A 24,728-nucleotide genomic window follows, 5' to 3' on the forward strand; every position below is an offset into this window, starting at 1 on the left:
ACACCGGTCGTATTGGTACCAGGTCCCAACAACAGAATGTCGGTTGTATCATTCACTGAAGCAGAACAAAGTGCTGGTAGTCCGATGGACGATATATCCCGGGGTAACTCGCAATACTCGATATCTCAACAGAGTATGTTCCGTGCACCACCAAACACACCACTGCCACCAACACCAACCGGAATGCCTATAAACCGCTTCTCAATCCTCGATCGTCCTTTGTCTCGTCAAATACGTCGCAGTGCATCCTTCACAATGGGACAACAGCAGCAGCCACAACGTGACTCGGGAGTATCATCAACTGGCTCAGCACTATCTCGACACTCTAGATTGGTAGAAGCCCTCACGAACGCTGTCCGTGATTCTCGAATCAGAGCAACATCCCAGATATACGAAAACAATGGACACACCAGTATAGACTCAAACGACTCACATATGTACTTGCCTTTATTCAGACCACTGACTGTAGCCCGCCGTTTCTCATCCACCGGTAGCTTCTCGGATATGCTGACATCGCTGAATGCTCCTACGGCTATCAGCAACTCGGCTGCATCAAACGCTGTTTTGAGGGGTATGGCCAATACCACCAGTACCGAAAACGTATATAGAACATCACGTCCACTTTCAACCCTCTCGACCGAGTCAGCACCAGCAGCCATCGAAATCGTTGCTTCATCATCATTAGACTCGTCACCACCAGCATCAACATCACCAATCCTGGAAGCTGCTGCCTTGCCGCAAATAATCACTACCGCTGGAACCAGTATTCATGCAGCATCGGGATCGACTACACCTGAACACTCGAGTTTTGCACCAAGCAGCTTCTCTGTTGCTACGTCGTCAGAGACTTTGATCAACCCTCCAGAGTCGATGCCTGAGGCTGTTGTGTCTGAAGAGGACGCTGCTGCTGCGTCGTTGGAGGATGATAGGACTAGGATGGCGGCTTGGGCTTTGATGTAAAACAGCATGAGAGATCTGAACGGAAAGGCTTTTTTGGTTGGTGCTGTAGATGGAAGGTGAGAGTTGTAAATAAGTAAATGATGTATCATAGGGTATTGTAAAAACATTGTACAGCAGAACAAAAGTCATAGATAATTGTAGGGTAATAACCTGTATATATAGAAAAATAGGACAAAACAAACAATAGAACAAGTCATAGTAGTACTAAAACGAAAAGCTTATATTGCGGTAACAGAAAAAGCAAACGGGTTACGATATATATTATCATATCATTAAAAAAAGCTGGCTGATGGCGTCTTCGCAACTACCTCCTCTGCCGACTAGATCCTTCACTACGACCATTGGTACCATGCGATTGGTCTGAATAAAAGGATTCCATTCTAGCCTGTTTATCGACTGCTCGATCCTTTTCGGCTGGTGTCCATCCATAGGCTTGCATGGGGTATGCAGCTGGCAAAAAAATATGTCAATCCCAGTCAATAAACGAAAGTAACATTCGTAATACCATCGACATGACGCCAACTACATACCAGGAACAACGGGTTCAGCAGGGCCAGCCAAATCCTTAAATCCTCGTAATGTGCCATTGGCTGTCGGGCTAGCTGGTTCAGACTGTGGAGGTGATGGTAGTAACGGTAATGAGTCTTTAGCACCTTCCTCAACCGGTTGTGCTTTTACAACATTGTTGTGGTTTACAAGTATGGATATCGGTTGTGTATTAGGCTGTTGTTGTTGCTGGGGTTGCTGCTGCTGTTGTTGTGGTGGTGGTCGATGGTCCAACGTAGCATTCTGAGAATCACTACGTTCCTGAATGAGTGTATTACGTTGTTCAACAACAGTGTTATTCCGTTCTGCAGTTGCGACGGCTGCACTAGCTGCTCCAGCACGTTCGACACGTTCGGTACGGGCAGCAGCTGCGGAACCGAGCGTTGACGTTGTTGATGCTCGTTGTGGTGATGATGGAGACATTGCCATATTAGATGGTTTATGGGATGGTGATGATGGCGTTGGTGGCAGAGACTCTGCTTCATCTTCTTCTTGATCGTCGTCAATGTATATATCTTCTCCTGCGGCTGATAATGCAGTACCGACTCTACGAGCCAGTGCGCTCCACCAGTCTGATGATTCCATTATAGTATGTCCCTTTAACTTGAATACTTCTTTCGGTTTACTGGTCCTATATAGTTTGAATTCGAATGGATCCCGATCTGGTACGTGCATGGGACCTAGAGTGAAATCCGGCAAGTATAGAGTGAATTCAGGTCCATCGCCCATATTCAGTTGAGTCCATTCTGCTGTTCTGATATCCGTCATTTGGGACGGCGGTATGGGTGGGAAACCGTGCAAGAATCCGGATGTAGTCAATACCCAGAAACCAGACTTCCATTGCTTGGAAAAGAGTTTGATTTGGCGACGGTATAAAGTACTTGATTTCACTGTTGTTATGAGTGGATCTTGCATACCATCGTATCGCACATCACTAGGTGTCATTAAAGGAGTTTCGGGTGCTACCAATTTATCTGGATGGCCAGTCTTGAAGTATGTCCATTCAGTCTCGGCATCTAGACCATCCAATTCGGTTTGTATGCGCTGTATTGTGGCGGCATATGATGCTAGATCGGTAGTCTTCCAGTCGAAAAAGTCGGATATAACGGTTTTTATTTTTTGGATGATCGTGGCTTCAAATACGGCGAATGACTGTTGTTGGTTGAGGAGCGCGTATCGTTGAGCCTTTTGTTTACTGATTTGTACTGTAATGGCTCGCTTGACCACTAAGTATGAGTAAAAGTTAGTACAGGTGAGTGATTTAACGAAACTATGCTCTCGTTTTTTTTGGCTTACAAAGATTAGCAACCCAAGGATCTTTCAGAGTATCCGTGCTATTGCCACCAGGACTGCCATCCATGATAATCCGATTCCGAAGTATAGAGGACTGTAAAGCCTTGACTTTTTGCACGTAAGTCGCTTGATCATTGACCAGCTCACGATCAAGTGCACTCCATTCAGTTCGGACGGCAGCAACCTTCTTTTTGATATCATCACGCAAGTTTCGTAACTTGGTCAACAATTCCAGTTCGATAGATTTGGCAACTGAGGAATGCTCTCGTGCTAGTCGTACTGATGACTCGTATAGTTCTCGAAACACGTTCTACATTGAGAAAGTAAGGGTCAAGAGACAAAGTTCGTGGACCAAGCGATGTAATATCAGAATAAAAAGCTTACAGGCATGCCAGTTCCTTCACCAAATACATCACTAGCCGGGCCTTTCTCTTTGATGGGTTCGCCCATGACTTTTGCCGTTCGATTATAGATGGCTGCGATAGATCTATGGTTTACAGTAAAGTTAGCCTACAAGTACATGTAGAGATGTATCAAATCCCACCTTTCTTGATCCATAAGCTGTGAAAAGTGTTGAATCAACCGTTTTACAGCAGCTTGCCACCCAGCAAGCCGGTTAATGAGGATTTCGGTGGCTAGAAGCAAACCGTAAGCACATTACACGGTAAATAATCAAGTAAAGAAGGCCCATTGAGCCACATCGTTGCTAAGGACATACCTGGCAGGGGTATTAATCCCCCACTGGGGTTGTTTTGCAATGTTTCGGGCGCTGGTGTTCTGAAGATTTCACTTGAAGTGCGTGATAGGTCGAGAGATTTGCTGCGATAGGAAGGTGATGTTTGACTTCTACTAAGTGTAGTGCTGGCGGACGTTGCAGTTGCAGCCCGTCTGACAGTATCAGCATTGCCATTACCGGCATAGGCAGCCGCCGATGAGGATGGGGTAGACACAGATGGGCCGTCTCTACTAATGGTGACACTCTTCCTTGGCCCTGCTTGCGTGGCCATCGTTGCAACAAACGACGGAAGCCTCTGTACAAATAATTTCTGAGCCCGAGCTGGAATTGGCCTTACACACCGACGACTTTTCTCGCTGGTAGCTCCAAGTAACTTTAAAAGAGCCCGATAGTTCTAGTTACGAAACTAGATTGCCAGTATAGACTGTACTTGAGACAGGTATCTCTTTTCTTTTGGGTGGCAGAGCTTCAATTCGGGACTTATTGGCGCATGCTTTAAACTCAAAGAGACTCAAGTTATCTAATACCTCGGTTTACTCGGTTTCACGTGTGAATATTTATTTACAATTCCATCATCCTCAGAAGAACGATCAAACGAGGCCAACTGTTGCTCGGCTGCAGTTTTTAGCCCCAGATGCGAGATCGCGATCGAACGGCGATTCTAACAGTTCTAAGCGGTAAGCGAGCGCGATATCAAGCATGGGTCTATCTGTTCATGAAACCAACGTCGGCGCGTCTCCCATTGCATACCTCTTGGTGTTCGGGCGATCTTGACTTCACTTTTCTTCCATCAGCACGCACATCAGAGGACTAGCTCTTCTAAGAAGCAAGATGCCTTCTAGAAGAATACCACAGGTGCTACTCCTTGGAAGGATTGAGCTCAAGAGCTTGCTCAGAACTCGAGGGCATTTGAGATTATCGATTTTGGTAGACGGTGATGAGGACCTGCAGCTTCCTTCCCAGCCTCGTCCAAGGCAGCCACGCAGGCCGATAATAGCAAGGCAACAGCATACATATCTTATACCGTCCAGTCATGTCGCAACTATACCGAAACTCCCCACATCGCTACATCGCATCTCAACTGTAAAAACACCTCAAGTGACATCTGGTCTCCTACAACACCAATTTATATTTAAGAGCAGGTTTCACAGCACGCCCCCTGCAAGAAAGACGCTATTGATTGGGGCTCTATCAATAGGCTTTTATAACTCTCTGAGGACCATTGTCACTGGTAACTGATTTGTCAAACCTTACGAGCGGAAGAAATTGAAGGATATCACACAAACAAACATACCAATACCCAATTCTCTTATTTTATAGCTATGCCTGTATTGTGGAAGTGGAACTTTTTCAAACGCTATCCGAAAACAATGTGGAGTCTTGTTGGAATAGCTGGTGTTTCAACGCTTGGTTGGGTTTTGTTATCTTATGAACAACATCCCCTAACACAACGAGGTAGATTCATGTTTGTCGATGAGCCTACTGAGCTAAAGGTAATGTTTGCCGGCATACTATCTTGTCGACTATATCTGAACATTTTTTGCACCTGTAGATTGCAGAGACATTCTATCGTGACTTCGTCGCAAAGCATATAAATCGATTCCTCCCAGCTACACATCCCGATTTCATAAGAGTCAAGCAAGTAGCTGAGAGTATCGTAACAGTTGTTGGACCAGTACGTGATTGGGAGTTGTTTGTTGTAGATGATTTGTCAGTGTCAAACGCATTCGTCATTGCCACCGGCAAGATATTTGTATATCGTGGCTTGCTTGTTGATTGCCCCACGCAATCACATTTGGCTGCTGTATTGAGTCATGAGATCGCACATGTCTTGTCTAGGTAAGAAGAGGAACGAGTTGGAAACGGCCGTGAAAGCGCTTTGTTTTGGCTTGCGCTGATATTTCCACGCACTTAGGCACGCTGTGGAAAAGATGGGCTTCTCTCAATTATCTCGTATATTATATGACATGCTGCATTCGGCCCTCTACACTCTTAGCGTCAACCTCCCAGTAGTCAGTGATATCCTCGGAAGGACAGTAGATGCTAGTGAACAAGTCCTATCGCAACTCCCATACTCTCGAATGGTCGAAACAGAAGCAGATACCATAGGAATCTATCTCATGTCAATGGCAGGATACGATCCACGAGCATCTGTAGATTTATGGGAAAGATGGGCTCTAGCTGAACAGGCTTCTTCTATAAAGGATCGAAACTCTGACGCTCCCACTATACGACTACCTGAATTGTTATCCGATCATCCGTCACATGGTAATCGGGCAAGAGATCTGAGGGATCACGTAGCTGGGGCATTGAAAATATATGATGCTAGGAATCAGTTGCAGGAAGCTTTGCAGAAGGAACTTGGGAATGCTGTAAAGCCATTAGCGAGTCAGGATCCTGCTGCCGCCAGTAATGTCGCTTCTACGATAAAGAGTCTCACTATAGATGAGGTTGATAGAGCCTTGTTCCGAGTATTAGAAGATCACATAACGAGTCAGCCGTTCTGGTGGGCTTCGGATATCGGCCGTCAAGACATCTTAGAGAAGGTATGCACTTTTTTTGGGTTATGGGATATGCATTTTTGGCTGACAGCTTGCCTCAATTGCTTCTAGAGTCTTTCCATATCGAGTCTGAAGAGTGAGGAATCAAAGAAGGATAAGAAGCCGTCACAGCTTGAGTATCTTTTGAACACTATTAGGTGGATTTCCCTACCAAGCAAGGCGTGAATGTGAGTTTAGGAGGCAATGAAGGAGAGCTGTTTTGAATATACTAGTTTTTGAATTTGTTAAATACCCAAATAATATAATTGAATCTTGAGCACAAAATGATACCTTTTATTGTACAGCGTCAAGTTGTCAAGTTGGTTGAACCTTCTTCGCTCTAAATGATTCTCTTGTTTATTTGTTTTTGAGAAAAGTTGCAAGTTTCTCACACCCCGCCCTTGTTGGCCACGAGAGGGACAGAAGGAAATACCTGCCTACTCCTTGAACTGCCAATTCCATGATGCTGGCTGGATCTGGGGTCAAACACTTCAATGGACAAGGTAAAGCCCCAATACGAATTGCACAAATGAAGGACATTGAAATAAATAGTTCTGTGCAAGATCGACCTAGTTGTCCTACCAAAACCAGTGCCCACTGTAAATATTAAATCAATTTCCTTCTCTCTTTGCTAGATTACAACAAGATCTTTATGCAAAATGCCAAAATTGGGCGACGTTGGGTTGACAAGGTGTGTGTTGAGGAGTTGGGTTTTACTGTGTGTGAGCGGGATATCATTGCTTCTGGCGATGTGAGAGTCTTGTAACACTTGATTCCTGTTACTAATATTGTTCACTTGCCTCGACGACCTAGTCGTTTCCGCCGAACGATGATTCTCTGTTCTTGTACCAAAAGCCATCATGGGCTCCAAGTATTGTATGGAGGCGACCTTATGAATTGAGTTTGCAGCCACGATTGATGACGAGAACTGGAGAGTCGTCTAGTGTCATCCAGGTCGGTACCAACGCTTTTGCTATGGGTTACGCGATGAACTCATGTCTTTTTTCAACGCAGGGAGTACTCAACAATCAATGGCTCATGTCTGCTGTTGCTGCATTCTCTGTGCATCCGACTTTGCTCTCAAAAGTGAGTGCCTCCAAAAATTACAATCGCGACAAAGAAAGCCTCGCTTGGTGAATATTTATCAAATGATACGAATACTTGTATGCAGGTCATACCAAACGTTTCATATCAAGATTGGTGTCATGAACCTGATGCTGTAAAACGATCGAGATATTATCGAGGCCTGTATAGGGCATCTGAAACTCATCCAGGTATGACGTATCTCGTGGTCCGCTTTTTTGCTGAAGGTTTTCTTACAATTTATTTTAGGCATATTCGCTTTCAGATTCTACCAATTTGGTGAATGGGTTGAAGTTGTGGTGGATGATTTATTGCCTTGTACACCTGATGGGCAACTGATTTTCGCTAGGTCTGATGGTAAAGTACACCAATGCCAAAAAAATAAGATCAAGCATCAAAACTGGCTTCATTGACACCCATTTACTTAACAGATCCTGACGAGTTCTGGATTGCACTAATGGAAAAGGCGTATGCTAAAATGGTGGGAACCTATGAAGCATTAGAATATGGATCACCTGCTAGTGCTCTAGTGGATCTAAGTGGTGAGGGGTGTGATTATCATCAATGCGCATCTTATGTTGGGGGTTTTTTTTGCTCACTCCAACACCACATTCTTATAGGATATGTACCTGAAACCATTGAATTACAAAAAGAAGATGTTTATACACGCGTAGAAGATGGATCTTTATTCAATCAATTAGTGCTGGCAATGAAACGTGGAGCTCTTGTCAGCTGTAACCGTGAAGGTGGAAGGAGGCATCGAGCGAGAGGAACTAGAGGTACACCAAAAAGCTACTATTTTCTCATTGAAAGTGATTCTTTGACCCACCGTTTCACGGACACATCTACTGTCCGAACCTAGAGCTGGTGAAGGGCGCTTCATTCGCAGTGACTGGCGCCATCAATTTCAAGATTCGATTTACTGGACAGCGACGTAAAATGGTGTATCTCATTAAAATGTGGACACCGTGGGGTCAACGTGTGAATGCTCAAGATTTTCCGAATCTATGGAATGATGAACAATGGCAGCTGGTCCCCAAAGTGGAGTTGAAACGGTTGGGTATCAAGTTTGAGAATGATAGGGATTTCTTCATGGCTCTAGAGGTAATTCTGTGAGATTGTAAGAGATTCCTTTTTTGCATGCTGACTCCAAAAAACCGCTCCAGGATTTTGTACAACAATTCTCAACACTGACAATAGCTCATCAATTTGATGGACCATCGTGGGGAGTTGGACAGCCTTGGAGAACATGGCAGTTCTTTGGTACTTGGATACGGGCGGATCATACATGTGGAGGATCAGTAGCCAACCCCAAAACCTTCTTATCGAATCCCCAATTCCTTATAATCACAGGCGACAAGGAAGAAGACTTGATGATTTTAGTCAGTCAACGAGAACAACGTGCCGAACGTGGATATGCCCTCTCGAATATCCCGATAGGATTTGTGTTGCTACGAGTAGAAGAGAACCGACAAACACGATTACGAGGAGGTGCAACTGAAGTTGTGACTATAATCCCGTGTATGGAGGCTCGAGAAGTGTTTGGGAAGGTGCATGTTGAGGCTGGAAGATACATCTTGATTCCCTGTACCGAGAAACCGGGACAAGAAGCTAACTTTATGGTCAAAGCATTTGCCGGGAACTCCAAGACGCAAATGATTGCTATGCCGAATGAAACGCCGTATCAGGGATGGTGGGCGCTGAAACATGGATTTCCTGTAGGTGTGCTTCGCGTGGAAATTGTATCAGCCAATGGATTGCTATCACATTATAATTATACAGCCAATCCGTATGTCAAGATCGGATTCTCTGAATGGACTACCAAAAACAACACACATACAGTACGCACCACCATGGCACCCGTATGGAATAGTCACTTTGTATTTCCCGTGCGTAGACCAAATAGCTCGTCACTGACATTTGAGGTGTGGAGCAAAGGCCCCGTGCTTGATAAGTTCTTGGGTAGTTGTGAGACGGGTGTTGGAGACTACGGTGCACATGGTAAACTGGGCCAGGATTCCGAACAGTGGTTGGAATTGAAGGCAAGAGGAAAGTCGGGGTTGAGTGGTAATCCTGCTGATAAAGTTGCTGGGACTTTGGTTGTGAGGGTGAGGTATGACCATACGCTGCAAACTCTGTAAATGGGGTGTTTTAAAAGTTAGGTTGAAGGGTTGAACGAAGTCAGCGTCTTCTGCAAACTTGTGTAAATTGCTGGCCGGATTGAAATCGTAACTGCTGTATACTCTGCAACACTGCATCTTAAATATAATGCTGTAACATTCGAATAGATATTTTAGGTTGGAGAACATTGCTGTGAGATACCAAGAGCGAAAGAGCCATTGCACCTCTGATGCTACCTTTTTTTCTCTATTGCGACCAAGTTACAAGAACTCTATTTGCGCATAGTTTCACTAAAGTCTGGGAATACAGGATCCCTCTTGGCTTCCTACAATCATTTGAATGGTAGCGAATGCGTAAGTGACTGACTCCATTGACGCAAAAAAAAACCACACAAGGAGCAGCAGTTCCATAGCTAACACTTATTGCGTTCAACCACTCTCGATTCTCACACACATACCACAGCATCGAGTCCTTCATGCATATCACCAGTAGCATAAGCGTGAGCCTGAGTATCAGCTTCACGCCATAGCGCCCTTTCTATTCCATCATCAATTCTCAGGCGAAGGGTTTTTGTGGTTGCGCGTACAGCTACTGGACTAGCAGTAGCGATTCTTCGAGCCATAGCTAACGCTTCAGGTAGTAAAGTATCTGATGGTACAGCTTTGAGTATCATTCCTAATTTTTCGGCTTCTGCTCCAGTGACCAAGTCACCAGTTAGGACCATTCGGGCAGCGACTTGTGGGTTGGTTACTATTGGGAGAGTGTGTGTGCCTGCCATTCCTGGGGTGAGGCCGAGACGGACAAAGTTGAGGCCTATTGTTGCGTGGAGTTTAACAGTCGGAACAATACTTGACTTTTTTGGGGATCAGTTTATCTCTTACCCATTTTAGCCTCGTTTGTTGCCATTCGAATGTCACAAGCTAGAGCTAGACAGAAGCCGGCTACGCATGGAAAACAAGCAATATGTCAAGATTTGTTGAGTGGCAAAAAAATCAGTGCACCAACATATAAAAACATAACGACAATTCTACCTCCAACGGCTGGTCCGTTTATAGCTGCAATAGTAGGGAATGGAACTTCACGCACAGTGAGGTATCTGGAATAGAACTTCCTCACTACGGTTAGACGAGAGCGTCAGATGTTACTCGAGTTCATCAAGCCGGAGCGACAACAGCGACGAGACAAGATCTTAACTGATTTCAGCATTAGCTTGTGGGGCAGTGCGTGTTCTTGCACGTAAGAATGCTAAATCCCCCCCAGCACTGAATGCGCGACCAGAGCCAGTCAGCACCATACATCGAATAGAGTTGTCGGTTGCCAATTCCAACATAAGGTCACGGAAGACTAGAAGGATATAAAGTAAGCTAAATAGTAACTTTTGACTGGGTTTGAAAATTTCAATAAGTGTGACATCACAAAGCGAGTTGATGTCGATGATAAAACAAGCTCAACCACATGGACAAGACGAAAATACATACAATTTCCAGAAGTTTCAGTTAGAGCATTCAGTATCTTTGGGCGATTGAACTTGACAATGATTACCCCAGTCTTTTTGCCATCGACCTCATCGTGCTCAACAACTACAGGGTCATCAGCCTTGGAACTGTACATGCGACCACTAGATACGGCGCATGGTGCAGCGAATCTAGCTAGTGGTCGGCTTGTTACTCGTAGAATTGACATTTTTCTATAGCTGTAGTTGCGTTTTGAGGCAATAGGCAATGTTGCAAAACACGATCATCTACATCCCCAGAGGGGCTATCTCGTGATTTAAAATGGATTGCTGATTTAAAAGAATATTTACAATGTCTTCTCTCTTCTCCACTCTTAACGCGTAAATTAACATCTTTGGTGTTGTTTTCTCAGACGTTGTTGGAGAAATTTTGTTGTATACAAGATTGTTGACGACCAAGTCATCAACCACAAGCTGAAGACCCAGGATGTATGAAATGTAAATCTATGAGACGTACCCTCCTGCATCAAGGCTCTGGCTGCTTTCAGCAATGCCTTCACTATTGTGCAATTGCCGCAGATCTGTTCTAGAAGCCAGGACCAGCTAGTGAAATAATTTCTAACCGGAATCTCCGAACTATGGAATGTCACAAGGTATGGGCTGTTTGTACATTTTGTTTGTACATTCGCCGCCTGACAACAACATCAACATCTGCAGCTTCAACATTAAGACCGAAATTCTATTAAGGAGCCTAGAACAACAAGCAAACGTTATTGCGAACTGGATACATCAACAATGGATGGTCCCAATGTCTTTGGGAACCAGTATTACTGTCTTTTGATCTCAGCATTTTGAGGATTTGGGAGGAGCTCCGCTTTAGTCTCGTCGTGCTTTATTGGCCCTTTCGAAAGTGAAGAATGCGGAGGTCAAAGCCCATTTGGAATTAACTGGGTTCAACGTATCGCTCAAATGATAAGGCAAGCATGTAGTTATGGCATATGAAGAGGACGAACTGAATTTCAGGCAGATGGTTCTTGGATGCAAACTGAGACACGCTCGTCAACCTGGTCGAATACTCGAATTCGACTTGTCTGTGGGACATCCCCGTGGATGAGAGCAGGATTGTTGAGGTTGTGTGTTTTGCGGTAGTCGTCAGTGTTTGAATTGATCTGCATTTCTAACTGCAACCTGTTATGTGTTATTCAGACGCCAAGATCAATCATCGCAATTCATTCCGAACCAACTATGCGGCTCCAAAGGTATGGGCTGTTGCTTCTTATGCACTGCTGCCTGAATTTAACATCTGTATTTCTAACATCAACCCAATACGTATTTAGGAGTCAATACCAGCAAATAAACCCACCTCATTTCTAACGGAGGCATTAGCTATGGAAGGTCCCAAGGTCTTTGGGACGTGGGAGTAGTGTTTGGTTTCGACAATGAATGCTATTGCAGTCTTTCCGCATTGATTTAATAGTCTCAAAGTTACAAAAGTGTTCAGGTTGAATTGTGAATAAAGTGACTGGCCCGAGTGAGATATCATGGTAGGTCTTTTGGGTCATTACCTCAACAAGTTGGATGATACGAGAGTAGACCAGTGTAAGAGACTGGGTGTCTGGGTATTCGCAGTATTTGCTCATCTTACACGTGAAATCACGTCGAGATTCCCTGTTACTCTTGTTTTCTTTTGTCGTGAATTGTTTTTATTAAACTGGAACGAAGTAAGCACAACTAAAGCACTGCTACAACCCTCAAAACGCGTCCCCGTCCTCATGCGAGCCGTTAGCTGCCCTGCAGCCCTTGTTTCTAAGGCACTTAGTTAGGCATGATTCCAGTCTACATTCCAAACGGTTCTCGCGTAGTTTGAATAGGTTGTGTACGCGTATCGAATATATTTCGCTTGGCGCAGTCACGTAACTGGTCTCTCTTTTCGATCAATTCAATTCACTGACTTGGCTGTCCAAACCAGTTCGATATTTTGCTCCATGACGAGAATAGAAGCAGCCTTCATTCTACACTGCACAAATAATAATCTAGCATAGAATGTTTGGAGGAGGAGGAGGCTTTGGACAGATTGGACAGACTTCCTTTGGAGCTGCTCAACCTCAACAGCAAAATCTGTTTGGTCAACCTCAACAGCAGCAGCAGCCTGCTCAGACTGGATTCGGTATGTAATCTCTATATGTTTCTGTTGGCATCTACATTGAACTATTTTTATCCATCGTTTACCCCCCTCTACTGCTCTCCAACCCCCTTGATGTTGACATCAAAATCAAGAAATTGTCGAATAATTCATCACCAACTAATATACCCATCATTCACTCTCAATCACTAGGGTTTGGAGCTGCTCAGCCCGCATTCGGTGCCGTATCTGCCGCCCCATCTGCATTTGGTCAGCCTCAACAGCAAGCTGCTCCATTTGGCACTGCTCAACCTACCAATGCATTTGGAGGGTTTGGTCAACCGCAGCAACAACAACAGCAACTTAAACCATTCGGCGCAGGTGCGTCTCTATTCGGTGGCTCCACTTCTCAAGCTCCCTCTGCTTTTGGAGGCGGAAACATATTTTCGCAACGTGAGTGGTCAAAGCAGGTTTTCAACAAATCCAATCTGTGTTAAGTAAATTTCTTCAACTTAGCAACCGGTGGATTCGGCCAACCGCAACAACAGCAGCCTGCTGCAACTGCCAATTTATTTGGAGCCAAACCTGGTGGTGTATTTGGAGGAGGAGCTTCCAGTAGTCAATCAGCATTTGGTGCTCCCTCTGGAGGTCTCACCTTTGGCTCTCAGCAACCGACTGCAACGGCCTTTGGTACTCCTGCTCCTGCATTCGGTACCGCGCAACAACAACCTATGGGTGGTATGGGAGGTGCAATGGGTGGAATAAGTCAAGGAACCGGTAATCCCCCATTCACTGCTACCCACGACCGTGATGCATCAGCTCCATCCGCTCCAATGAATATATTCCAAACTATAACTGCCATGCCCGCATATCGTAATTCGTCAGTAGAAGAACTCAGACTACAGGATTATCAAATGAATAAAAAGTTTGGTGGACAGCAAGGCTTTGGTGCTGCTCCTGCATTTGGAGCACCCACCAGTCAAGCTGCTCCTGCTTTTGGTGCACCGAGTGCCGCGTTTGGTGTGCAACAGACGCCTGCTGGTGGCGGGCTCTTTGGATCAGCTGCACCAACTCAACCAAATATGTTTGGTCAAACGCAACAACAGCCAGCATTCGGTGGCGCTTTTGGCCAACAGCCAGCTACTAGTCAACCAGGTGGCTTCTTTGGTGGTGGTGGTGGTGCTGGAACTGTAACGGCATTCGGAGGTTCATCACAAGCACCAGCTGCTGGTGGATTTGGATTTGGTAGTGCTCAGCAACCACAGCAGCAACAACAAAATGCATTCGGTGGTGGTGCATTTGGTATAAAAACAACAGCCGCCCCTGCCTTTGGTGGTGCCTTTGGGCAACCAGCCACTAGTCAACCTGCATTTGGATTCGGCGGTAGTGCAGCTCAACCAGCCTTCTCTCAAGCACCAGCCACAAATCTGTTTGGAGCTCCTACTCCAGCAACAGGAGCATTTGGAGCCCCAGCAGCTACCAGTGGTGGATTATTTGGTCAACAAAAACCCGGTGGATTATTTGGCCAACCAGCTGCTTCTACAGGCGGTGCCTTCGGTAGTACTCCAGCTCAAGCTCCTAGTTTATTCGGTCAACCAGCTGCTGCTGGTGGTATGTTTGGTAGACCTGCTACTTCATTTGGTGCACCAAATGCTACACCTGCATTTGGTGGTGTTAGTGCTGCTCCAACTGGTGGTCTCTTTGGAACCTCAGCTGCCGCTCCTACTGCTGGATTTGGTGGTCAACAAGGAATGTTTGGTGCCGCTTCTCAAGCTCCTGCTACTGGGGCATTTGGAGCACCAGCTCCGAATGCATTCGGTACAGGTGCGCTTGGAGGCTCTCTCTTTGGTCAGAAACCCGCAACTGGTAATTTAATGTCGACAATCATTCATTCAGTTTTGCGGTGGTTCACGTCAATCTTTGCCTCGTACGTTTCTCACTTTTTTCTACACAGCACCATTTGGTGGACTATCACAGGCACCCACATCCACCTTCCCAGCCTTTGGCACTGGTCAATTCGGTACACAGCAACAACAGCCATTCTCACTGGGTCCTCCAGCAGCAGGTCAATCCTTGTTTGGAGCCCCGACTGCTGGAGCATCAACAGGTGGTCTATTTGGTGGGCAGCAACAACCATATGGAGGCCAACTCGCTGCCAGTCAACAACTCCAACAAGCGTTATATGCCACGCAAGATCAGCTCCCTTGGGGAAGTAATCCTGTATTTGATAAAAGTAGAGAAGAAGTAGAAAAAGGTGCAAGAACTGAAGGTCTAACTATATTACCACCTCCTCATGAAGTACCACAAAAGTCAGCCTTGCTACCATATATAAAACTAAACCCTCGTGGGTCTGTACCAGCCAGACTTCGAGCATATTCACCCGCAACATCTCGCGTATTGACCACATCTCCAGGCTCCAGTATATTTGACGGAACGGCCAAGGATGATATCATTCTCGGTCTAGATAAACGATATACTCCACGTCGAAACCTGAAAAAGCTGGTGGTGACATCCGATACTGATGTATCTAGTCCCACAGTCGGTCCCGATAGTATGCGCAAGAGAGGAAGTGTCACGTTTGACGAGAATTTGGAGAAAGTTGCCTCAGAAAGAGGACAAGGTCGTCTTTTTGTCGATGTACTCGATTCACTTAATGGCAACGCAGGTGGTACTGCAGTATCAACTCCAATATCAAAAGTCAAAGCACCAGAAACCACTCCCAATGGTAATTCATCAACACCAGGCTCTGTAGCTGGCAGTACACCTCGTAGTAACAATGGAAGTACACCTGGTAGTACGAGCTCATCGGAGTCTCCCGAAAGAAGAGTACCTAGAGCCGATGAATATATAATGAGTCCCTCCGTACCAACTCTACTTTCCATGACTGATGCTCAACTCAAGTCGGTACATGGCTTTACTATAACTCATCCAAAATATGGCAGGATACGTTTCCTCAAACCCGTCAACCTTCTTGAAGCTTCAACAACAGGCACTCGAGAGGGCATCCGTCATATTCCATCGAATATAGTTGTCATCACTCATAAGAATGTAACTGTATATCCCGACGATACTAAAAAACCGCCAGTGGGTCATGGTCTCAATGTCGAAGCTGAAATTGAATTGGAAGACTGCTTCCCTCTAGATAAACACACCAAGCAACCCGTCACTGACGAATTTGATCCACGGTACCTCAGGCACATAAAGAAACTCAAAGCCATGCCAAACACGAAGTTTGGTGGACTCCATCGAGAAAAAGGTTCTTGGCTATTCACCGTAGAGCATTTTAGCAGATATGGCCTTGATGATGATACAGATGATGAAGGTGCCACTAATACTAGCACTTCTGAAGTACTGACTGATGCCGAAGACCTTGAGGATGCTGAAGAAGAGGGAGAGGAAGAAGGAGAAGAATCATCCTCGTATGATGAATTGGAGGAAGAGGAAGAGAGTGGTGAAGAATATGAAGTCGTTGATGAACAGGAAGAAGGCTCTGGTGATGCGGAAGATAACGACGAAGTGGACAATGTAGCAGACTCTGAAGAAGGTGATGAGGACGAATCTATGGAGCCAGATTCATTTATGCATGTAGCTCGTCGGACACCCCAAGTTCGAGTACCGGATTTACGCACCACAGTTGCCAAGCCCAAACAATCCCAACAGCCTATAACACAAGGGTCATCATCCGATGAATATAATACAACCCAACGACCCACACCACTTCCATATCGACTTGTACCGAACGTGCCCGCAGCAGCTACACTAGCTAGTATTGGAATGTCAGCAAACATCCGTGAACTACAAGCAACCTCATCGTTACGCCTTCAACGACCTGAAAAAAAGTTACGTTCCTCGCCACCACGATCTATAGCATCACAACAACAACGGGATATTGTAGAAATGGAAGCATCGTCATTATCATCGGATGCGATGGTACCGGAACTCTCATTATACATGGATTTAGCTCTAGATGGTGGTGTAAACAAGTATCGACGTATTGGTACAGTTGGTGGTATTCCATTACGTAAAAGTATTGTATATGGAAAAGATCATTTACTCGTTGATGCTGGACTGAGCATGGGACGAAGCTTTCGAGTTGGATGGGGTGTAGGAGGCACTATAGTTGTGTTGGCTGGAAATAAAGCACCTGGAAGGTAAGCAACACACACAAGATATAGAAAAAGAGGAAGTTTGTATGGAGGAAGCGGTAGATAACATTTCCTAGTTTTGTTGAGATGTTGGTCTTGCCCTTACTCGCTTGCATATAATATAAAGATCCATACGGAATTTTGGTTGCTATGTTGTAGTTTATTGGGCACTGTTTTTTGACACGTTTTGTTTTCTTTATATTCAGTTCTCCTGATCGACCTGGCTCGTCATCTACTATTTCGATCAGAAGGATCAAGATATTTGGTGAAGAGGTAAGTGTTGGTGAACATTGCTCAGACACGACAATGATCCAATGGTTGATTGTGTTGCTGTTCCTGACAATATCTAGCAACCTGTAGACACCTGACATCTTGACTGTCGAACGTAAACGACACGAAAAGACCTTATCTGCCATGCTGGATTGTACAGAAATAATACCCACCATTGCTGGCAGTCGAGAGTTTGAAGAAGAAGATACACAAAACGATCCAGACTCGTCGTTTTTCGATGACGATATCGACCATGACGATTCATCTATACATAATCATCAAACCACATCACCAACTCCTCGAGCTCAAGTGAATGAGAACTTGGACTTTGATACGCTTCATGACGCATGTCTTGCTGCTCAACTCGCCCTGCCACCAATAGAAACAGACAAGCAATCACCGATTGGAATAAGGAATCTATTCAAGGATGAAATGAGAATATGGGAGCTTGCCTCTGCGCTCTGGGACGATGTGGCTGTAGAACGTATTCATGAAGCCACTGCCAATAACGCTGGAACGCCATTGACTGATGAACAGGTCGCTTCTGTCGAGTCTGGTATACGTAAAGATAGAGTATCGGCTTGGTTGCGAGCAGCAATCAAGGATGATTCCACTCCGCAAGCTACAGCTGAAGGTGCCAAAGGTGTCTTCCAATTGCTAGTCTCTCGAGATGTTGCACAAGCTGTAGAAACGTGTTTGTCTCGTCGTGATTTCCGATTGGCCTCTATAATAGCTCAATTAGGTGGTGCCGGTGCACGTGTAGCAGTCTCGTCATCATCGAATAATATAATCTTGCCTCCTTCGTCAGGTCATAAAGCACCTGGTCGTGGAGGAACCGATGATGCACTACGAGAAAATGTCATGGATCAAGTCGAAATAATGTCACAACATGCTGCCAAAATTGATCCCGAGATATTAGATGTGTGGTTACTCGTAGGTGGAGATATGGATAAATGGAACGCCAAGTTCTTCTCGAAATGCGTAAACTGGAAGACCACTTTTGGTTTATTTATGTGGTATGCTGATGGCGGATGGTCAAGAGTTGAAGAAGCTGTTGCTACATATGATCTGATGTTGGATACAGCTACAAAGAGTTTTGCTAGTCAAGCATTAGCATCACCCATTCCAGCTTATGTGGAACGTGGTTTTACCAAGTCTGGTAGTAAAAAAGATTTGATAAGCTTGGCGTGGCTCTTATTACGACTTCATTCTGATTCCAACTTGATGTTGGATGATGTTTTGTCGCCGTATGGTCTAGCTCCACGGCCACTCGACCTACGAGTCTCATTCATGTTATCCATTGTATTATTGTATGCCAAAGCAGCACGAGATGCTAAAAATGGTATATCTCAGGAGTCTGATAATTATCGAGATTTCAGCTTTTCGGATGATCCATTATTCGAAGATGTTGAAAACACTAATAATAACAAGACCTATTTGGTACGAGATCCAATCATGGATGTGGTTACCGTCACCCACAATAATAATAATAGTGGTGGATCTCGTAAATTTGATGAACTCGTCACTTCCCTATCATTTGCCCTTGAATCCTTGGGATTATGGCAATGGAGCATCTATGTCACACTCTTTTCATCGTATCGAGAAGCTCGAGAAGCTCGCATTCGATACCTCTTGCAAGCATATTATCCAGTTTATGATGTTACTCATAGTTGTTGGGGTGTTGTCAAGAAGGGTATTATTGCTGGTGCTACTGATAGACATAGTGTTGAAGGTGATGCAATGGAAGTTGATGCTGATGTTGCTGCTGGTGGTCTTGGTGGAATGGTTGGCGCCAATGATATCAATACTGGTAATCGTGACAACACTAGTGATGAAGATGAGGAGACTTGGAAGTTTGTTGTGGAACGACTCAAAGTTCCTGCCAAGTGGGTTCATGAAGCTAAGGTATGCTTTGTTGAATGTAGAGCAATCTTTCTAGTTTACTTATTCCTTTTTTCGCAGGCTTTACGAGCTCGATATCAAGGAGAGAAATTGAGAGAAGCCATTTATTTGATTGATGCTCAACATTACTCTTTGGCACACAAGCTTATTATAGTTGATATTGCTCCAGATTTTATGCTCGAAGGTAAGAAAACAAACCAGCAAAACTAACACGCGGCCAAGCATCGAGTAAACCTTGCACACACCTGTAGGTGACCACATTCGTCTACGAGCACTACTATCCCGAATACCCGATCACGTTGAATATTGGGCACGTGGAGGCAGTCTCCTCCTTCAATACTTGGACGGTCTGGAAACTCTACCCAATCTCCTCAATCGAGCCATACAACTAATCAAAAGCATGAAGTCCAAACCCACGACCACCGCTCCCACCGCCATAATAGAAAACGAGCACTTCATGATTTCTCATCGACGAGCACGACAAGAAGTAGAAGATTGGCACCCAAAGTTGACTCGAATGTTGAACGAGTTACGAGCACTTGCTTCGTCTGGATTATTAGGAGCTGGGTTGAATTGGGTTGATTGTGTAGGCCTTGCACCTGAACGCAATGAGAGCGTGTTGAATGGACGATTGTGTGTTGCAAAGATTGCTAGTAAGGTGGTTGAATGGGCTGAAATGATGGAGGTTGTTCTCAATAAAAAGGTAAGGGCAGTGAGGTGGTGCTCTTGAGCACTCATAATTAGCAGCGGTGTTTTTGGGATGCTATATCTCGCTTACACTTTCGCGATTCTTCTAGATCTTGTCATCTCAAGTCATGTCTTCTCTACCTTTGTCTGAAGATCAACGTTTATTGCATGTCTTGCATTTGAGCACAGACTGGTACTCGGGAAACCTGGTATACCAAAAACAATAAGAATGTCGTATATAAGATAGATTTGCATATTGTTTTTGTTTCAACAGCCGTGAGAGACCAGAATATACATTCTTTTTTTCACATATGAAAAACTACATTCCTTTTTCGTTTGAGATTATGGAGTTTTTTTGTAGACTTTTGTTGCTCACACTTGCAACGAGTATTTTGTCATGTACAGTGTTTTTGTAGTGGTGGCGGAGGTGGCGGTGGTAACTTCCCTCCTTTCTCACATCCATTTTGATCGACGACGTATCCTAATGACGTGGAGAATGTGAGATTCGATGAAATTGGAGACATATCAGCCATTTTGACTGCCGGGGGGTTTTTTGGTTTCCTACCATCCCATCAAAGCAAACACGACAGCAACAACTCCAAGTTGTCTGAGCAACGTCATGAGCAGCGAAGGGCCTTTTGGTAACAATGCTAATTACAGTAGTGATGGCATGTCAGAACGAAGCGTAATCTCACATAAGAATACCATGGCCGTTTACACTTGCTTTTTTTACCTTGAGAAAGCGAAGGATGAAACCTTGACGATGTCTTGGCAACCACAGATTTTGGTTTGGGTACAATAGCACCATTTGTTGTTGGTTTCGACAAGATACCTTCCACGACTTTGTTCGATTGTTTTGGTGATGATGATTTTGTTGTGCTGAATGGTTCGGCGAGAGCAGGGACATGATCTAGTAGACTGTCGTTCAAGATATGTGCTGCGGCCAAGCCGTATACCCTCGGAGATGGGATTTTGCGTCTTTGTGACAAGGGGAGTGATCGATGTGCCTAGGGGGGAATCGGGACGATGTGAGAATAGGAAAGCCGAAAACGTCTAGTATGTCGCCCGAACTACCTGTATGATCGCATTTAAATACTGCGCAATCGGTTTTGTCTGCCATCGTTTGGGCCTCCAAGTACCTTCAAACCAACCAAGATGACCTAGGTTTTTACAGGCAAGCTTTCAGAAAGCAGTATGGATTTAAAAGTGAGCATTTGCTACCTCCTGATTTTGTAGTCACCAATAAACAGCACGGGTTCTTTATGATTTCTTCTCTTGGAATAGCCTTTGGATTGACGATTGGGTCGTCAAGCGCATGGATGAATAAGCAAGGAATACTTATTTTGGGAACATATGTTGATGCTACAAGAGGGCATTCATGAGTAGGTGGAAAAACACTGACGAACACAGACAACTAATTTTCATACATGAACCTAACCGATAATACTCATCCACGCTTGAAAATCCAAAGCACTTGGCTGTCAACTGAGCGTCAAATTCTCTCACGCTTCCAGAACTTAACACGGCTTTCAGATCAATGTCTGGATGGTCTTCGAAAAGGTGCATATGCGGTCGAAAAAGCGACACAAGTCCTGCAACGAGAACTTCCGTGAGGACAAAGGTGGTCGTATCATCACGGAATGCCTTACCGATTGCCATGCGATATGAATACACATTGCGGGAGAACCATCCTCCTTCCAATGTTTCGCTTCCAATCACCAAGTTCAAGGGGTTGCCAACACTACGATTGGAAATTAAGCAAGCATAAAAAACCCAATCATCCATACGAGCTGTCTGCTTTATACCTGACTGCTGAAAGGAAGGGACAATCTTCACCAGTCTCTCCAACATATTTCGACAACACATTTGCGCCTAATGAAAAGCCCGTCGCAACCATTGGTGCGTCTGGAAATCGTGACTGGATTGTTTGGACGATGTGCTTGACGTCATCAGTATATGCTGCACAATATCTAACGAGAAAAGGTCAACAAACAAAAACCTTCAAGCTTTTTCCCACTTGTACGTACAATTGCGGCGTCAAAACATCGGAGCCAGCGCACCCTCTAAAGTTACAAACAACTGTTCGATAGTAGTACGGTGCGGACGAGAAGACAGAAACTAGTTCTGATACATAAGTTTCGTGTGATCCGCCAGTGAGGCCATGAGTCACAAACTGTGGTTGGTTTTCGAGTTAGGATGATCACGTAGGATTGGTTTTGGTGTGAGAAACACGTTCAATTCAGGCAAAAAAAAAGCAGGTGGAAAGGCCACATACCAGAATGGGTGTCTCTTTCGGTATCGAGTCAGCACATGTTGGATACCAGTCCAGCGCAATGACACCACCATCAGGCATTTCAACAATATCACGTTCATACTTGACATCATCAGATTTCCCAGCCTTTCTGGGTTGAGCAACCTGACACATTTGAGTAACGGTGCGAGTTGTGAGGGGTTGTGAAAAACAGAGATGAGAGAATGCGACTCTTATACGTACCAATGCAGCATAGATAGTTTGCAAATGACCATTAAATAAGTATGGCGTTGGTAAATAGACTGCCTTTTTGGATGTAGCCAGAGATGGCACGAAACGTTCAATGAAGTCACGTAAGGAGATTGAGTGTTGTATGCCGTCCTTGTCCAATCTATGCTTGATCTGTATGGTGTCCTTATTGGCTGTAATCAAGACAGGGGAAATGACAAGATCTAGATAAATCGCCCCGAGAAAGACAGAGGATAGTGCGAGAATCAGTATGGCCAGAACCCATGTTTCGGTGTCGATGGGTATTTGCTGTATGCACTCATTCAGATATGTTTGGATTTGCAATGCCTCTTTGTGCCATTCGTCCAGTATGTCTGCCATTGACATCTTGTCACGTTTTCGTGAAAGCAAGAATGCACGGTCAAGTGTCTTATTTTCAAGCGTTGCAAAGGAGACCTGGAGAACATACATGGACGCGTTATTTGATCTTTGAGTCACTTAAGACACGTAGATCTGCTTATTGAATGAGCAGAAGTAGAAGAACGAGCTTAGTGGTATTTCTTGATCTTGATTTGCTTCTTGGCTTGACCTACTCTGCAATACGATGCTGGACTGCTGGACATTCTGGACAACGAGATGCACGCTCTCATCACCAAGTTAAAGATGCCAGTTTTGGGTGCATTCTATGATAGGTTCTATTCTTGTACCTTCTACAATACCGCCTTCTGATATTGTGGATACTATCCAATGACTTCAAAGTCTTAACATTTTTGGCTTGTATGTATATCAGATTGACAATTTCAACACAGTTCTAGTTTCAGATTTACTCGTGTTTTTCAAATCACACAGTATATACTATTTACACATTATTCGTTGACCGTGGGATCTGGTGTAGCAGTTGGTGTAGCTGCAGACTGATCATTATTTTGTGGAGCTGGTTGAGCATCAAAAGGAGTTGGGGGAGCATCAACAGGAGTTGGTTGCAATACCTTGACTTGAGGCGATTCGATTGGCACTGCTGGTACCTCTATGTCTCGGGATGGAAGTGCATCAACAGGAGTTGGTTGAGCATCAACAGGAGCTGGTTGAGCGTCAACAGGAGTTGGTTGCACTACTTTGACTTGAGGCGACTCTATGGGTACTGCGATGTGTGGGGAGGGAAGTGCTGCAGACGGTATTGCTGGTGAAGAGACCTTGTTTCCGACATCAGAAAGTGGTGGGGAGTTCAATCTGAATCCATTTACACCAGCTGGACGTATTGGCAGGCCAGTACGTTCTCCCAGACACCAGTTTTGGAATAGGGTTAGCATTGACACAAGTGTAGGGAAGCTGGTCGAATCATGCTACCTGTAGCTTGAAGGAGCTAATTGCGATGTCGTAGTTCTTGCTGCCAGGAGGAACGACACCGCTAGCCCAGCCAGCATTGGAAGAACCGTTCCAAACGCCTAGACAGGGAGTTGAGCGAACGTGCTAGACAAATAACAACGCCAACACGCATACCCCATTGAATACGGACGGGGTCCCTTGGGTATTCGTAGTCATTAAGGCCAGAAAGCCAAGAATCTTTATAAGTTGATTTGTCGAAACACGACGCAGATCCACTGTACGTGACATTTGCACTCTGCGTCTGCATCGAAAGAGCGCTAATTGATTGATGGAGGCCTGAAGGCATGGTTGCGTAAGCCCCGGGCTGAAATCTACTACAAGTCTCTATTCCAACACGATGAATTCTTTAACATCTATAAACATATATGTATGTGTCAACGGCAATATTTGAACTCGATCAAATATAAGATCATCTCGGCTCATTTGAATCTTATTCGAGTAAGAATCGCAATATTTACTTCAGATTTCTGAATGAGAGAAGATCAAATATTGCAGCAAGTGTTTTGTGCTGAATGTTCAGCCACTATTTGGATCTACTCTGCAATCCGATGCTGGACAACGATATGCACCATATATGAAGGCTACCGGAATGTGTATGGCCGGCATCCGCATTCGTGAATCGTGATTTGTAAAACCAATGACCAATTACTGGATTTCGAATTTGTAAGAACCACTTTTCTTGATAGGAAGCTTGCCAACAAGGATCTCAAGCTTCATATAACTACATCTATTCAACTTTTCAAGGCAATTCAAACAATGAAGGCTGCAGTCGCAACTAAAACAGGACATGCCTTCAACGACATTGAAGTTGTTGATGTAGATGAGCTTACTTGTGGAGACGAGGATGTCATCATCAATGGTATGTATTCTAGTTCGTCTGATTGCGATTCGCGCTAAACCGCTGACTGTATGTCGCGAGCTTGAATCAAATGCATTGTGCACACCATGTCATTTGTCATTGTGGTCGAAAGGGTTGCAACAACTTGGATCTAATTGGATCTAGCA

General features: G+C 44.7%; 4 protein-coding genes across 4 annotated transcripts; 2 read left to right on the forward strand and 2 right to left on the reverse strand.

The window, feature by feature from the left end:
* Positions 1-4,366: 4,366 nt before the first annotated feature.
* On the forward strand, positions 4,367-6,261 carry SmJEL517_g02429 (uncharacterized protein; the record flags this gene model as incomplete). The annotated part of the gene is made up of 5 exons (XM_031168357.1): positions 4,367-4,766; positions 4,856-5,028; positions 5,088-5,374; positions 5,451-6,081; positions 6,148-6,261. 5 exons carry the CDS (start codon positions 4,367-4,369, stop codon positions 6,259-6,261), a joined length of 1,605 nt encoding a protein of 534 aa, XP_031025621.1.
* Positions 6,262-9,550: 3,289 nt separating this feature from the next.
* SmJEL517_g02430 (uncharacterized protein) lies at positions 9,551-10,962 on the reverse strand (the record flags this gene model as incomplete). Its single annotated transcript, XM_031168358.1, has 6 exons — positions 9,551-9,604; positions 9,737-10,092; positions 10,161-10,220; positions 10,311-10,394; positions 10,474-10,623; positions 10,758-10,962. 6 exons carry the CDS (start codon positions 10,960-10,962, stop codon positions 9,551-9,553), a joined length of 909 nt encoding a protein of 302 aa, XP_031025701.1.
* A 1,813-nt stretch (positions 10,963-12,775) lies between these two features.
* On the forward strand, positions 12,776-20,138 carry SmJEL517_g02431 (uncharacterized protein; the record flags this gene model as incomplete). The annotated part of the gene is made up of 10 exons (XM_031168359.1): positions 12,776-12,899; positions 13,068-13,307; positions 13,371-14,720; positions 14,809-17,005; positions 17,206-17,272; positions 17,360-19,174; positions 19,232-19,355; positions 19,423-19,874; positions 19,969-20,067; positions 20,133-20,138. 10 exons carry the CDS (start codon positions 12,776-12,778, stop codon positions 20,136-20,138), a joined length of 6,474 nt encoding a protein of 2,157 aa, XP_031025702.1.
* Positions 20,139-20,311: 173 nt separating this feature from the next.
* Positions 20,312-22,724, reverse strand: SmJEL517_g02432 (uncharacterized protein; the record flags this gene model as incomplete). Its single annotated transcript, XM_031168360.1, has 10 exons — positions 20,312-20,339; positions 20,424-20,508; positions 20,592-20,865; positions 20,933-21,018; positions 21,080-21,220; positions 21,286-21,599; positions 21,664-21,828; positions 21,886-22,031; positions 22,134-22,274; positions 22,353-22,724. 10 exons carry the CDS (start codon positions 22,722-22,724, stop codon positions 20,312-20,314), a joined length of 1,752 nt encoding a protein of 583 aa, XP_031025703.1.
* Positions 22,725-24,728: the final 2,004 nt, after the last annotated feature.

This window comes from Synchytrium microbalum (genome assembly GCF_006535985.1).
Source record: "Synchytrium microbalum strain JEL517 chromosome Unknown SmJEL517_scf0010, whole genome shotgun sequence".
In the NCBI taxonomy this organism is placed as follows: Eukaryota; Fungi; Chytridiomycota; class Chytridiomycetes; order Synchytriales; family Synchytriaceae; genus Synchytrium; species Synchytrium microbalum.